General features: G+C 41.0%; 1 protein-coding gene across 1 annotated transcript; it reads left to right on the plus strand.

The window, feature by feature from the left end:
- The first annotated feature begins 9631 nt into the window (after positions 1-9631).
- LOC127799733 (LOB domain-containing protein 18-like) lies at positions 9632-10192 on the plus strand. Its single transcript, XM_052333958.1, has 2 exons — positions 9632-9895; positions 9962-10192. Exons 1-2 carry the CDS (start codon positions 9632-9634, stop codon positions 10190-10192), a joined length of 495 nt encoding a protein of 164 aa, XP_052189918.1.
- Positions 10193-14099: the final 3907 nt, after the last annotated feature.

Here is a 14099-nt window from a genome sequence, read left to right on the forward strand (position 1 = left end):
ATCCAATTCTATATTCTCACATTTAGTATTTATTTTAATTTCTGTTTTGTTTTATTTCCTAGCATCCGCTATTTGAAAATCCACAAAAAAAAAATCGTGTTGCCAATTCATTCAGATGTGTGTGAGTGAGATTCTTTTTCTTTTTCCATAAATAAATCTTTCAGTGGACGACCTGGACTTATCTAGAAAACAAATTAAATTTGGACTACAACTGCACTCAAACACTGGCGAGTATAAACTTCTCACCAAAATAAAAAAAAAAATGTAATATAAATTTTGTTGTGTTTTAATTGCAGGGTGAGAGTGCAACCAGCTGGTGTTGGGGATTTGTTAATTAATGTTCAATGTGTGATCTCTTTTCTATTTGTGTATAGAGACAAGTGATTGTTGGATAAAATCTGTTAACCTTCGGCATGAGGTGAACATCCTATGCTGGTGGCTAATTGGTGAAACCCCTAGCTAGGGTATGAATGATTAGAAATGAGTTTTCAATGTGTCATCTTGGCCACACCAGATTAGACCTTAGCATAGTTATAGAGTCTAGTAAGCTTAATCAATCCATGACTTTCACTCAATTTAATGTTAGTTAATGGAAGGATTGTATTACACGGTAATTGTTAGCCAAAATAGGGTCACATGAAGTATAACTTCATTGCCTTATAGGATCATCTTCATATGATGCTAGATGTCACTCTAGTCGACCTTTTGAGATATTTTGAGAACATAGAGAGATTCTCAAATAGATTGAAGAGTTTGATTGATGCTAAAAGGGTTTGATGTTTCCTGATTGTTATTTACCTATGGACCTAGAAGGTCACACACAAGGAAACAAAGCACTGAATTACTGATGCTTAGCTAGCATTGTGTTCTTGACCATCATTAAGAGATAATGAGGTTAAACATTGTTAAAAGTGAACAAAAAAATCAAATTGTTGTTAAGAGTTAACAAAGGGTCAAGGTGCCATTAAGAGTTAACATAGATGCCATTAAGGAGTTGACAAGGTCTAAGTTCTATTAAGAATTAATGGAAGTCCTGTTCAGAGCTAATAGTAGGCCTAAGCATAATCAGCTAGAAGTTTCAATGGGAGAGACAAAACTATCGATCAGTTCTTCAAATTGGTTAACTAGTCGGATGTTTTGAGAAAATTGTCAATTGGCCTTTAGAAACAATCAACAATTTTTTTTAGAAATGAAGACATTCTTCCATCTTTTCTATCATGGGAGCATTTAATGCTCTAAGACCTTCATTAAATTCACTAAAAAGTGCAATTAATGAAGAGAGAATGAAAGAAGAGTAAAAAAGGAAAGGAGAATGGTTCTCCATGGTTCTATCTTCTTTTTCTTGCTCCAATATTTTCTTCTTGCTCCAGTAGCTTTTTCTTCTTATTGTTTCCTTCTTCTTTCTTCTTGACCCTTGCTCATGAGATAAACAAATCTTTTTGAAAGAAACCTATAGAAAATTTTGTATCACCTTTCTCTTAGTCTCATCTAGCACAAGTGATCAGCAAAGGGTTTTAGTAAGCTCTTGGAGTGGACTATCTTAATCCTCTACATCTGTGGAGAAGGCTTGGTCATCCAAGGTAAAAACATGTAAAAATCTAATTACGAAGGAGGTACAAGCTATTTGTAAAAGAACTCTAAAGGGTTCGGAACTGCATATGAAAGGGACATAACCAACAACAACTTCTTCTCCATTAGGTAATCGTTACCATTTGGTTTTCATTTTCATGAATGAAAAAATATACACATGGATGAAACATCTGAGTTTGCAAGAGATTTTTGTTTCATATCCAATGCGTTTTATGTTTTTGAAAATGTTTTCAAAAACTTTAATGAATCTCTAGATGTACATGCTTAGTGTAAGCACACGTTTCATGGATATCATAAAGGGATAAAGAAATTTTATGCTAGTGCACTCAAGATCAAATAAGAAAAAGGAGAATCATTATGTCATTACTTAAAACAGTTCGAAGATGCTACTATGGGAGTTGATTGGTTGGATGAGAATGTTGGTTTGATTTTGAAGTGGTTTTGGTGATAAGTATCATTACACAAAACTTTAACAAGTGTTGTTTAAATGAATGATTTTGAAACAAGTGTCTTGAAGTTAAAGGTTTTGGACTTGCCTTTTGAATACCTCTTGAAAAAAATTGTCTGTTTGTTATTACCTTAGTATAACAATTAATTTGTAATGCAAAAAAGTAGAGGTGTGAGTCTCTAAGTGTTTAAAGAGTTTCAAAGCATCTGTGAGACCTCCAAGGTGGCTTTAGGGTATTAGGTGATCATGAGATCTCCAAAGTGATGATAGAGTATTAGGTGATCTTGAGACCATCAAAGTGATGTCATGAGTCCCAAATGATCGAGAGGGTTCTAAGTGATCGAGAGAGTTCCAAATGACTGAGAGACCTACTAAGAAAGAAATTTGTTAGAGGCATAGGTGAGTGCTCTTGCGTAGACCCTCCAATGCCTAAGTTTATGAGAGTATTGAGTGCTTGAGCGCAATGATAGAGTTTGGGTGCCAAAGTGAGCTTACCTGGATGAGGAGGTAGCCCTCATATTTATAGAGGAGGATGAGGCTGACTGGTGGCACTTTGCTCACACTTCTCAACTAGCATTTGAAAGTATGTTGGACCAAGTCTTGTGGCCCCTAGAAAGGGTTCGAAAAGAGGCTCCCTAGCTTAAATTGTTTGTGAGAGTGTCTTGGATGCCTTCAAGGGGACTGAGTGACCTAAGAGATGTCCTAGAAAGGTTTCTCGATCATGCTAAGAGAGGCTTCTAGGGGTGGGGGTCACTTGGTTGGCTTCTGAGTCTCATGCATGGGGGTGTGCTTGATTTGTTAAGGCTTGGGGTAGGAAAATAACCTGGAAGGTGACCGAAATCACCATGATCAGGAGAGGGGATTACTCGGTCATAACTGAGTGACCTTGGGGTAGCAAAATAGCCTGGAGGGTGATCGAAACCACCATGGCCAGGGAAGTGAGGAGGGCTTTGTCGGTCATGACCGAGTGACCTATATACTCACTCGGTCATAATCGAGTGATTACCCAAGTGACTGAGTCATGGTTGAGTTTGCTTTCCCCAATGACTTGTTTTGCTTATTTTTGGCCTACTTGGCTTGCTTGGTTTTGGTTTGTGTTTTTTTTGCCCACTTGATTTTGGTTTTTATGGTCTTGGCCCATAATTTTTAACCCAATTCTCCCACTTGGATTTTCACAAATCTGAACTGATTATGAGGCATAACAACTGTTGCCTACTCTTTCGGTCAGGTATCCCAAGTGGAAGAGTATCTTGCCCTCCATGCCACGTAAATTTCAAGAAATTATTCTACAAATTAATATTTCGATCTTTGAATTTTTTAGGGTTTCCCAGTACATCACGCCCTTTGGCACTTTGTGTTTGGCATGAACTTCGACACTTTTTAGCTTACTGGGATCACTAGAAAAGGGGACTTGGTTGTGACTTTATTCATTTGGTCTTATGTTTCTCTAGCTTTCAGAATCTTCCTAGCTTGTGCACACTCACTTGATCATTTCCAAGTCATTTGTACAAGAACCATTCATTCGATCAGCTTAATTTCCATATTCATCCAACTATTTGGTGCTTGTATCCCCCCACTACTCAGTAACATCATAATTATTAATCTGCTTGATTCTTCATCCACCTTATCCAATTTCTAATCAAATGTTGAGAACTCACCTTTCTCAGTCATTAATTTTTTATCCACAACACTCATGTGAACCTTCATTTTTGGCATGTAAATTGTCCTCCTCTTGCATATGCTTGCATGTGAATTGTACTTCTTGGCTTGGTCTTGCATGCGAATTGCTCCTATTTTGAACTGGACCCCCCATTTTTGACTAAATTGGATCAATTATTGAGTAGGTTAACACTCCCGGGGTCATATACGCTGCCTATCACTCATTTATAAATAACTGTCATCACCGAGTAGTTTGTCCACCCTTATTACCACTTTGTGCTCCCACGTCGTCTTGACTCATTTTACTACTTTCTTAGCCATTAATTTTTACAGCATTTCTAACACTTCGCGGTCTTCCAAACTTACTTGAGTACTCCAAATTATTGCTTGTATTTTACTAAGCCCTTTTGTGTTTAACATCCCTATTTGAATTTTTGTAGGGACTCTTACTGTGTGTCCTCATTTTTAGTGTTCACCCATCTTTTTCTAGTTTCTTGGCTAAACCTTGGTTTACTCGTCAACCTCAATTAAGGTAATCTCTTAGCACTTTCAGCATAGCGAGAAGAAAGTTTACCTTACTCAAATTCTTAAGAGGACTAGCTCCTAGCTTTGGATAACGGATTTTGATAAGGCGTGGACTGCGATCCCCTCGAGGTATGGTGTTAGGTACCCTAGGCTAGATAAGCCCGATCTTGCCCAAGTGGATGAGGACAATCTCGGGATTCACTATGCATCCTTTGAGGCATGGTTACAATTCTCGATGCCTAACCTGATCATGGACTGATTATCTCCATCGTATTATCCCGGCTCAACTCCATCCCAACGATTGGGCTCAATTTGTGGCCTTCACAGTCCTTTGCCGGCAGAGAGATGTGGTCTTATCGTTCCATCTCCTGTGTTGCTTCTACTGGTTGAGGAAGGCTACCAAGCGAGCACAACTCTTCAAATTTTAAAAGTATCGAGGCCTAATCTATTTGTTAAACTCCGCAATAAGGTTAACTGGTTTGAGTCTTGATGGTTTGTGGTCATAATTGTAACACCCCGCTTTTCTCTTACCGAGCATGTCACTATGCTAGGGCCCAAAATATATATAATTCATTTTTTTTTCTTTCTTTCCCGGTACATAACTTAAACCTGAAGTACCGAGTCCCGAACAAAAACCCTCAACAAATCATTAAAAATGCTGAAGCGATAATCGAAACCTGATATGGTACATAATCAAATCACTTTATTTATAACATAAAGAATTCGTACCATATATTACATCATAACTTTAACAGCCTTAATACATGAAGAATCTATAATATTCTGACAAGGCTAATCATCAATACAGCATTAACTAAAACCTCTCCGAGACAGCTTGTTGAATCATTAGCCATGCCATCACGTGCCGTCATATCTCAACCTGCTCCCTGCCCTAACTGCAAGTCTAAAACTGGAACGTGGAATGTTCCAGGGGCATAACCCATTAGAAGATGAAACTTCTAGTGAGGGTCCAAAACATATATATACGAATGTATGATGTAATAGCATGAACAACATTTGCCCTTAATGTAACTTCCTAGGCCCACCAGCCCGGCACAGAATCCTAGGCAAATCCCAAACATCTGCAGGATAAGCCTAACGTTATTCCATCATTACCCTAGGGGAATTACGGCTACACTCTGGGGGCGACATCCCATTCCCATACACAAATATCAATGTGACAATAATATCGTGTCATGCAATTATCACGGCTTTCCATGCAATATAACATAATGAATCATATCTTTCGTAAATATTATGCATATATAAGCAATCATATCTTTCATGAATATCATGTAGGATAGGAAAACTCACAAAACCATGTTTGGTATAAAATTACTCACCTTTTGAGATGAACTTGCATTTTCTCGAAAAGCGTGCATCGCCTCGATATGCGTGCCCGACCTCGATTCTCGTGCTAACTCTCAAAAGTTGCACCAATCACATCATCTCGATCACCTCAATCATAAAATAATATTTAATCACTAAATATCCTCAATATTCCATTTATTTCATTTTTCCTTCATTTTCTTTCATTTTTCCTTTCCAAAAATTCCAATAAATACCTAGAGACTATTTTCTCGAATCTAATTTCACAACAATTCATTATAGGCTATGAAATTCAAGGGAAAAATACTGAATTTACCCGGATGTTGCGTTTTCACGCAAAATGAGGCTCTTTGGTGCAAAAATCAAGACATCGAGAATCCCAAATCTCAATATTTTTGCACAAACCTCCATAAAATAATTTTCTGGATTTTTCCAAGATTTTTGTAGAATTTTTGGAGCATACACACGCCCGCACGCGCCCCCACGCGATTAGGGCGACTGGAGCGCGTGGAGACCAGCGTGTGACCAGCACACGCCGGTCATCTTCCCCGGCGATGGCGACGCTGAAAAATTTTTCCGACTCCACCTCTTGAAAGCCCTTCTCCAATCGATCCTTTTGGCCCATCTTGGAGCTTGAAAGGAGCTCCTGAAGTGCCTCAACTGGAGGTTTAAAGCCTCGGCTTCGGCGTCCGCCTCCAACTCTGGCAACCCCTTGAATCCCCTTCAAACGTGCACCAAAACGCTCCAAATTTACCAGAAATGATCTACATCTCATGGGCTTCAAAAGCCCCTTATTTTGGAGCTCCAATTCATTCAATAACACGGCCGATTTGAAGCTCCTTTCTCCCCTATTTTTAGCCAAACCCTAGCCCTATTTATAGGCAAAATCGAGCCCTCAAGCGCCCTTGGCCACTCGACCCACTTGCTTTAGAGCTTCACCCGCCCCTGGATGAGCCTTGAACCGACCTCGATGGCCCTTGTTGGCTGATGATCATGCCCATGTGATCCCTGAGCCATCCTCGTGCTAGCCCAGTGCCCAATTTCGGCCTTGGCCAACCGGTCAGATTCGCCCATGCTAGCCATTTTCGAAAAATTGCATTTTGGCCCCTAAACTTTTGGTATTCTCTTTTTGGCCCTTTTCCACTTAGCCCCTGAACTTTTGATAATTGATTTTAGGACCCTGAAGTCATAAAACATCAATTTGACCCCTGAGGATTCTGAAAAAATATCGTTTCGGCCTCCCTCTAATAATTTCGAAAAACTGCACTTAGGCCCGAATCTTCGTTTTGGCCCTAAACCTCTCTGTTTCTTCCTAAAACCACTGAAGGGTTGTTTGTTATGAAAAAACGAAGCCCCCTCAAGTTTTCCTTGACTTTCGAGAAGTCGTCTATAACAATTTGGTACTGCAGCCAAATTGGCAGTTGTATTTTTGCTGTACCAAAAATTGTTCCCGATCCAATTTCTTTCAGCATCATAAATCCTATCTCGGGGTGCTGGTTAATGCCACATCATTTTTCTTTGGCATCTCGGATCCAGGGCACTCCCGGTAGTCGATTTGGTCAATTTTTCGGGCTATTCAGATGCCAATTTTCTCTGAAATCCCATTTCTCTAATAAATTGCTTCTTTTTAGTTAACCCAAATTTCTCGGGTATTACATTCACCCCTCCTTAAAAGAAATTCCGTTCTCAAAATTTTCATTAGATCGTTAAGATAACTAAGACATAACATAGCTCATTACCTAATTACCTCAAATCAAACATCTATTTGATCCTTAACAAACACCTCAGTTTGTGTTCCTTACACGTCTAATGCTTACAAGCACACCATGTCATTCACATAATTTCCTGTTGTGGCTCCTTTCAGACAACTACACATCTTTCAATCATTTTAGACCCAAAACTTTTGAGAATGCCTTATCGCATTTCAAAAATCATAAACGTTGGGCTGACCATATCATTATTCCTTAGACAAGTACACTTGTCAACCACACATGCCCTTCGTATCTCATTCACCAGATCCAACTAAATGACCAGGTTAGCCATAAAAATAGACGATCCTTTCGGCACTACCATCATAGTTGGCATGCCAACAAGCCTCAAACTTCATCTAACACTTACAGCTATCCACTAGGGTCCTACGTTGGGCACTTCTCTGCCACGCGCCCAGTGATACGAAGTAGTGCAGTTGTAGTCCTTAAGGAACTCCATCAACCGTCGCTACCTCTCGTTCAGCTCATTCTGTGAGAACTCATACCTCAGGCTCCTCGTGGTTCGTGAGCACATCAAAATGTCCCACCATTCCATTTTGGTAATGTCTCTATAACTTCAAGAGCACATACCACGTTTGCCAACTCCAAGTCATATATCAAGTAGTCCTTTTTGTGCATTGGCGTGAACCGCACGCCATCATTCGGTCATGTTGCACTAATCATATAACCCGATCCTTTGAGTTATCATAACCTCTTACTGCACCCGACAGGTTATTCTTATTAGACTCTTCTTGTGAGTCCTATTGTGGACATAATTATTACAAAGTGTCCCATTACTGCCTTCTGACAACAGCTTCTCGAAACATCTTATTTTGAATCATCTTAGCATTCTATTTCGAAACCTGATTCCTAAAAATTTCATTTTGAACCCTATATTGTTTCATGCTTTGAAACATAGAGTCGGGACTATAATTACCTGAATAGCCCTGAACTCGACTTTCGTGCGTCCGAATAATTTTTTTCTTCTTACCAAATTCTCCGGAATAATAAAACACATTTTCTCCCATAAGGAAGAAAAATTTATCTTTCTTCTCCCATTTTTTTTTTTTCATTTCATTTCTTCCTTTTCATTTTCTTTTCTTCCTTTTCCTTTTCTTTTCTTTTCTTTTCTTCTTCTTCTTTCCTTCTGTCGACGTTTGATTTCGGCCGACCGTGATTCGTTTTGGGCCGCAGTGAGTCAATCCAAAAATACCGAGAAGGAAGGAAGAAAACCCCTCCCCCCGACGTTCCAAGCGTGTACACCAGAATCTTTTTACGTGGTTCGGCCAGAACGATGCCTAGTCCACGGCCGCCATCTGATTATTCTCCCAGAGTGGCGGTATCTGATTATATTTTTCTTGTCCTCCTTCCTTGCCCCTCATGGTCTCTTTGATTTCCATTTATCTTGAGGGGCTTTTACAATCTAGATAATATATAAAAATACAGTGTTTGTATAATGGGGGACAAATAGTTCTTACCGCCTTCGCAAGACCGGGAGTGGGATCCTCATTACGAGGGGCATGGGCTGTTACAGATAAAGTGATCGGACCCTACCTCTGACTTCTCAGCAGCTTTGCCGCTCATGCGAGCTGGAGGTTTTAGGCGAGCGACCTGGATGGTCCAGCGATCTGGAGGATATTTCAGGAGCTCGTTAGTCGATTGCTCCGAGCTCGTTGGGGGATTACCGGGAGCTCGCCATATGCTCGCTTTACGAGTTCCAGATCTTTGGTGGAGGCTGGACCTTCCTTGACGAGGTCGTCCGGGCCTTCTTGGCCTTGGGTGATTGGGCCAGTCTATCGGACCGAGTCTGGCCCATGCGGGGTGATGCGGGAAATACATATAACACCTTCCTTCCTCTACAACACACCGACCCTGCTCGCAAACCGCCGCTGACTGCCGCCTTCCAACATCGCCACCACCTCTGACGGCCACCGTTGCCCCCTCTGCAACCGCTGCCGGCGCCTGCTCCGCCATCGGCCGCAAGCCACTGTGCGGCTTCTCCGCGCCTAAGCCACCGATCGCCATCTCCGATGGCCCAAAAGGCCCTCCGTCGGCCAGATCCGGTCCCCGTCGTCTCTGCCAGCCTCCTCGCGCAGCCACCGACCATTGCTCGGCTTCCCTCGGCTATCACCGCGCCATCGCCATCGTCTGTGCTGTTGCTATCAGATCTGGGTTGATCCGACCTGACTCGATCCGCTTCAGGTTTGACCCATCCCTAATTCGACTCATTAGATCTGACCCATATCTATTTTGACCCATCCATTTAGATCCGACCCATATCTATTTTATTTAGATTTAGCCAGATCCCAGATCTATCATGCCAAGGCGCAACATGCCATGGGGCAACATACCAAGGCCCCGGTCTCGATGCTATGCCTGCGTAGTCTTAAATAGAGGATGTAATTCACAGTGCATCTTTGCTCCTTACTTCCATTTTGAGGATGGTATTTCTCATTTTGTCGCCATCCGTGATGTCTTTACTGTCAAGAATGTCGTCAACATCCTAGCTCTGCTTCCGGTCAACGACCGATTTTGGGCTTCTGATACACTCTTCTTTGAAGCTCAAGCCCGGCTTCAAGATCCCGTCTATGGCTGTGTAGCTCACATTCTTGCCCTTCAGTAGCAGGTTAGTGAGTTGTAGTCTTACCGAGCTTATTTGCAGGATTTACTATTTGCATATTATTCTTCACATTCCCAACCTGTTCCTCAACCTGATAAAAACCCGAGTTGGAATTTCGATCTTCCTATCATTCCAAAGGATGTCCCTCATCCCAGTTTCTCAGAGGCTGCTCTTCCACCTTACCCTGGTGAAGCCAGCAGTAGCCAGATGCCACCCCCAGATGACATCAATGAGCTGGGAGCTGTTGTGTTTGGCAACCGTTGTCCTCACTAAGTATTGGCATAATCATCAGTTTTATGGTTTCCCTTTTTCTTTGGAGTGATTGTACGGCTTGATTTCCTATAACCGTTTGAACATATGGAATGAATATTATGCTTTGGATACTTTAACGTCTCATTCCCTTATTCTTGATTGCATGTTGATCATAAAACATCTCAGCCTCTTGCAGCTGTTTTAATAATTCATCAAATCGAGATAAAAACATCAGTTCTTAATTATCACCTGATAATTCACATCCTTAATCAGGTCACACATAGCTAAGCATCCAATAACCTCAAGCTATCATTGGCTATTTTATCATTAAGAAATAATCTCACTAAATCTTCTGAGAATATATCTTGCCATTTCCCAATTCTTCTTACGGCTTTTCATTGACCGTAAGTGTCCGTACCATATCTCAACAAGCTCCTTATTTCCATAACTTGCTGACATCACTCAGCGATACATCACCTAATTTTCCCATCAAGGCTACCTAGAGTAATCATCTAGCCATACGAGAGTTTCAATCAAAAATCTCGGATCCTCAATTTATTTGGGTCTGCAGCTTCTCTTACTGTGACCTATTATCTTGGCACATCTACCATCATCTTGATCCATTAAAGATTCGCACAATCTTCAAGACATCAATTCATAGCTATGCTACCTGCTAGAGCAGGTAGGTACTTACATTACCCACGGTACTCCAATCCTCACTGGATTTCTTTCTGAATCTCTAAAGTTCCATCACGATTCCTTAGATCCTCAATCAATTTTTTTCAAGCAATTCCTCAAGAATCCCAGATCGATTTATCTTTGAAGATCCCAAATCAGATCACAATATTTGGTTCCAATTATCTTCCAAGAACTCGATGTCCTTTGCCATCACGACTTTCTATCCATCATTCATCACGGTCCTTTCAAGCTCTACTCGTCGGTTGACTACCGACCACTTTACCTAATTATGCAGGTTCATTTGGTACACTGAAACGTAGTCACAACCTCTGTCGACTAGGCCTCCTTATCATTCCTTTACGGTTAACGCGACCATCAAACACCTCTTTTATTTTTAGTGCCCGAACTCTACTTTAAGTCAAGACTATCATTTCAGAACTCATTAGTCAAACCTTTGGACCGGTCATCCTCCACTACCTGAAATCTCATATCAACAATCCATTGACACTCACATTTCGTTCTTCAAATCCAGTTAACTATCGACACTCGACCATTAAATTAGTTCTTTGCAGGCACTACTCTTTCCGTTAGCCAGTACACAACTATCATGATCACCCCGATCACATAGTAGGCTTACTCCTACATCATACGTCAACCCTCACATGGGTACGTTCTGGGTGAAAACTGCACTATCTCGTCGTAGTCCTCGAAGAACTATCATCCATTGTCGCTGCCACTGAGTCTAACTCATTTTGTAAGAACATTCCTTCTAGGCCCTCATCATGGCCGGTGATTTCATCACCTCGTAGGTAGTGCCTACACGGCTTACGAGCATGCCTCTTTTCCTTTCCATTTCATACGTCAGGTAGTTTTCCCTTTGAGCCACCCAACACGGCTATCTCATGATCACATTATCATACTAGACACCGAGGTATTCTATCCCTCGAGTCTTGGACCGTTCATCGTGTCACTCACTCCCAAAATGACTACGAACCCTAATGCAATCCTTAAATAGGACACACAGTCTATATTCAATCCATCTCATTTCGGTTTTCGAGGCTTCCAGCCTCGATTAATCATAACTAACGGCACACCTCACATCCCAGACCATTGGGACTTAGATCTCCCCCACAAGGTACAGACCCTACTGGTTTGCCCCAGGTCTTCAGCATTTGATCGTCTCCTCGGCAGTACACTAAGCAACTTAGACCCTGGGTCCTAGACCCATACCGCGAGACAGCCAACTAGCTTCCCGGTACATTGATTGTAAGCTCATTACAAGTCTTCTTCCTTGGTCCCTAGATCCAGATCTGTCACTATGAACACCGACCAGTAGTACCGTCACGCTACTAGGGTTTCCTACCCCGTCTTTGCGAGTCATATCAGTTGCACTACTTTCGGCTCATTAATCGACGCATTCACGTGCCATCATTTAGTCATTTCTAGCCTCTCATTTGTCCCAATCCGGGGGATCCCATATCTTATTTCCGGGATACCAAATGATCCTTGAAAATCTTATCTTTCGATCCTAACTCATCAGCTAGGCCTTGCCACATCGGGCTAATCATCATTGATTCAATCATCTTTGATAACCACAATTATCTCATTTCTCATTGCAATGATTTTGACTAATGACATCAAATCATCAGTCTCTAAATCTCTTGAATCCATAATCACGGTTACTGAGTCAACCTTAACTCGAATCATTTCATCGGATCCTTATTCTAATAACTAGATCATTCCACTTGAACTTAGCTTTTATTAGGCATTCTACTATTCACCAGGAATAGTAGTTGTCTACTGAAATAGTGTCTGTTTGTGAATAGTACACCAGGTAAGTTCTCAGGAAAGAGAGGTGGGTCACAAATGGACACACTTAAGTACCAAATCTTTCCTAGCCAGAACTTTCCTAGACATGCACTTCCACTACAACGCACTTATCCAGTAACCGTCAACACCCAAATCTTACAGTGGCTTTACTTATCTAGCCACACGCGACCTTTTTCCTTAGGTTCGCTCTAATATCGACTATACTAGAGTCACTTACGGCTCGAACATTATATCTTCAACAATTCGCTCTGATACCAACTGCAACACCCCGTTTTTCTCTTACCGAGCATGTCGCTATGCTGGGGCCCAAAATATATATAATTCATTTTTTTTCTTTCTTTCCGGGTACATAACTTAAACCTAAAGTACCGAGTTCTGAACAAAAACCCTCAACAAATCATTAAAAATGCAGAAGGGATAATCGAAACTCGATATGGTACATAATCAAATCACTTTATTTATAACATAAAGAATTCGTACCAAATATTACATCATAACTTTAACAGCCTTAATACAGGAAGAATCTATAATATTCTAACAAGGCTAATCATCAATAGAGCATCAACTAAAACCTCTCCAAGACAGCTTGCTGAATCATTAGCCACGCCATCACGTGCCGTCATATCTCAACCTGCTCCCTGCCCTAACTGCAAGTCTAAAACTGGAACGTGGAATGTTCCAGGGGCATAACCCATTAGAAGATGAAACTTCTAGTGAGGGTCCAAAACATATATATACGAATGTATGATGCAATAACATGAACAATATTTGCCCTTAATGTAACTTCCCAGGCCCACCAGCCCAGCACAGAATCCTAGGAAAATCCCAAAACTCTGCAAAATAAGCCTAACATTATTCCATCATTGCCCTATGGGAATTATGGCTACACTCTGGGGGCGACATCCCATTCCCATACACAAATATCAATGTGACAATAATATCATGTCATGCAATTATCATGACTTTCCATGCAATATGACATAATGAATCATATCTTTCGTAAATATTATGCATATATAAGCAATCATATCTTTCATGAATATCATGTAGGATAGGAAAACTCACAAAACCATGTTTGGTATAAAATTACTCACTAATATGCCCTGCAAACTTGGAGTATTACAAGACCTAAAAAAGTCATGAGAGATGGACATGAAGTCCAAATGCGCAACGGGTTGTAGGAGATCAAGGAAATAAGCCGAAGGAGCAAGAGGTCGAGTCGAGACCAAGTGGGGAGGGCCCACTCGGTTATGCTGAGTGGGTACAACACTGTTTGGGTTTTCGAACATAACTTTCTCATATATGCTCCGATTGAGGTGATTCAAAGTCCTATGAAAAGATAAGATAATTATCTACAACTTTCGTGTTTTAAGTTTTAAGATATTTGAGCTGAATCAAGGTTTAAATCGGGTATGAAGTT

Source organism: Diospyros lotus, chromosome 4 (genome assembly GCF_014633365.1).
Source record: "Diospyros lotus cultivar Yz01 chromosome 4, ASM1463336v1, whole genome shotgun sequence".
NCBI lineage: Eukaryota > Viridiplantae > Streptophyta > Magnoliopsida > Ericales > Ebenaceae > Diospyros > Diospyros lotus.

What these genes read in the sequence shown, in the direction of transcription:
- LOC127799733 (XM_052333958.1), top strand. Translation starts at nt 9,632, where the DNA reads ATGCCATGGGGCAACATACCAAGGCCCCGGTCTCGATGCTATGCCTGC. An exon ending in AAGATCCCGTCTATGGCTGT is followed by an intron (nt 9,896 to 9,961) that starts GTAGCTCACATT and finishes GCTTATTTGCAG; the next exon opens with GATTTACTATTTGCATATTA.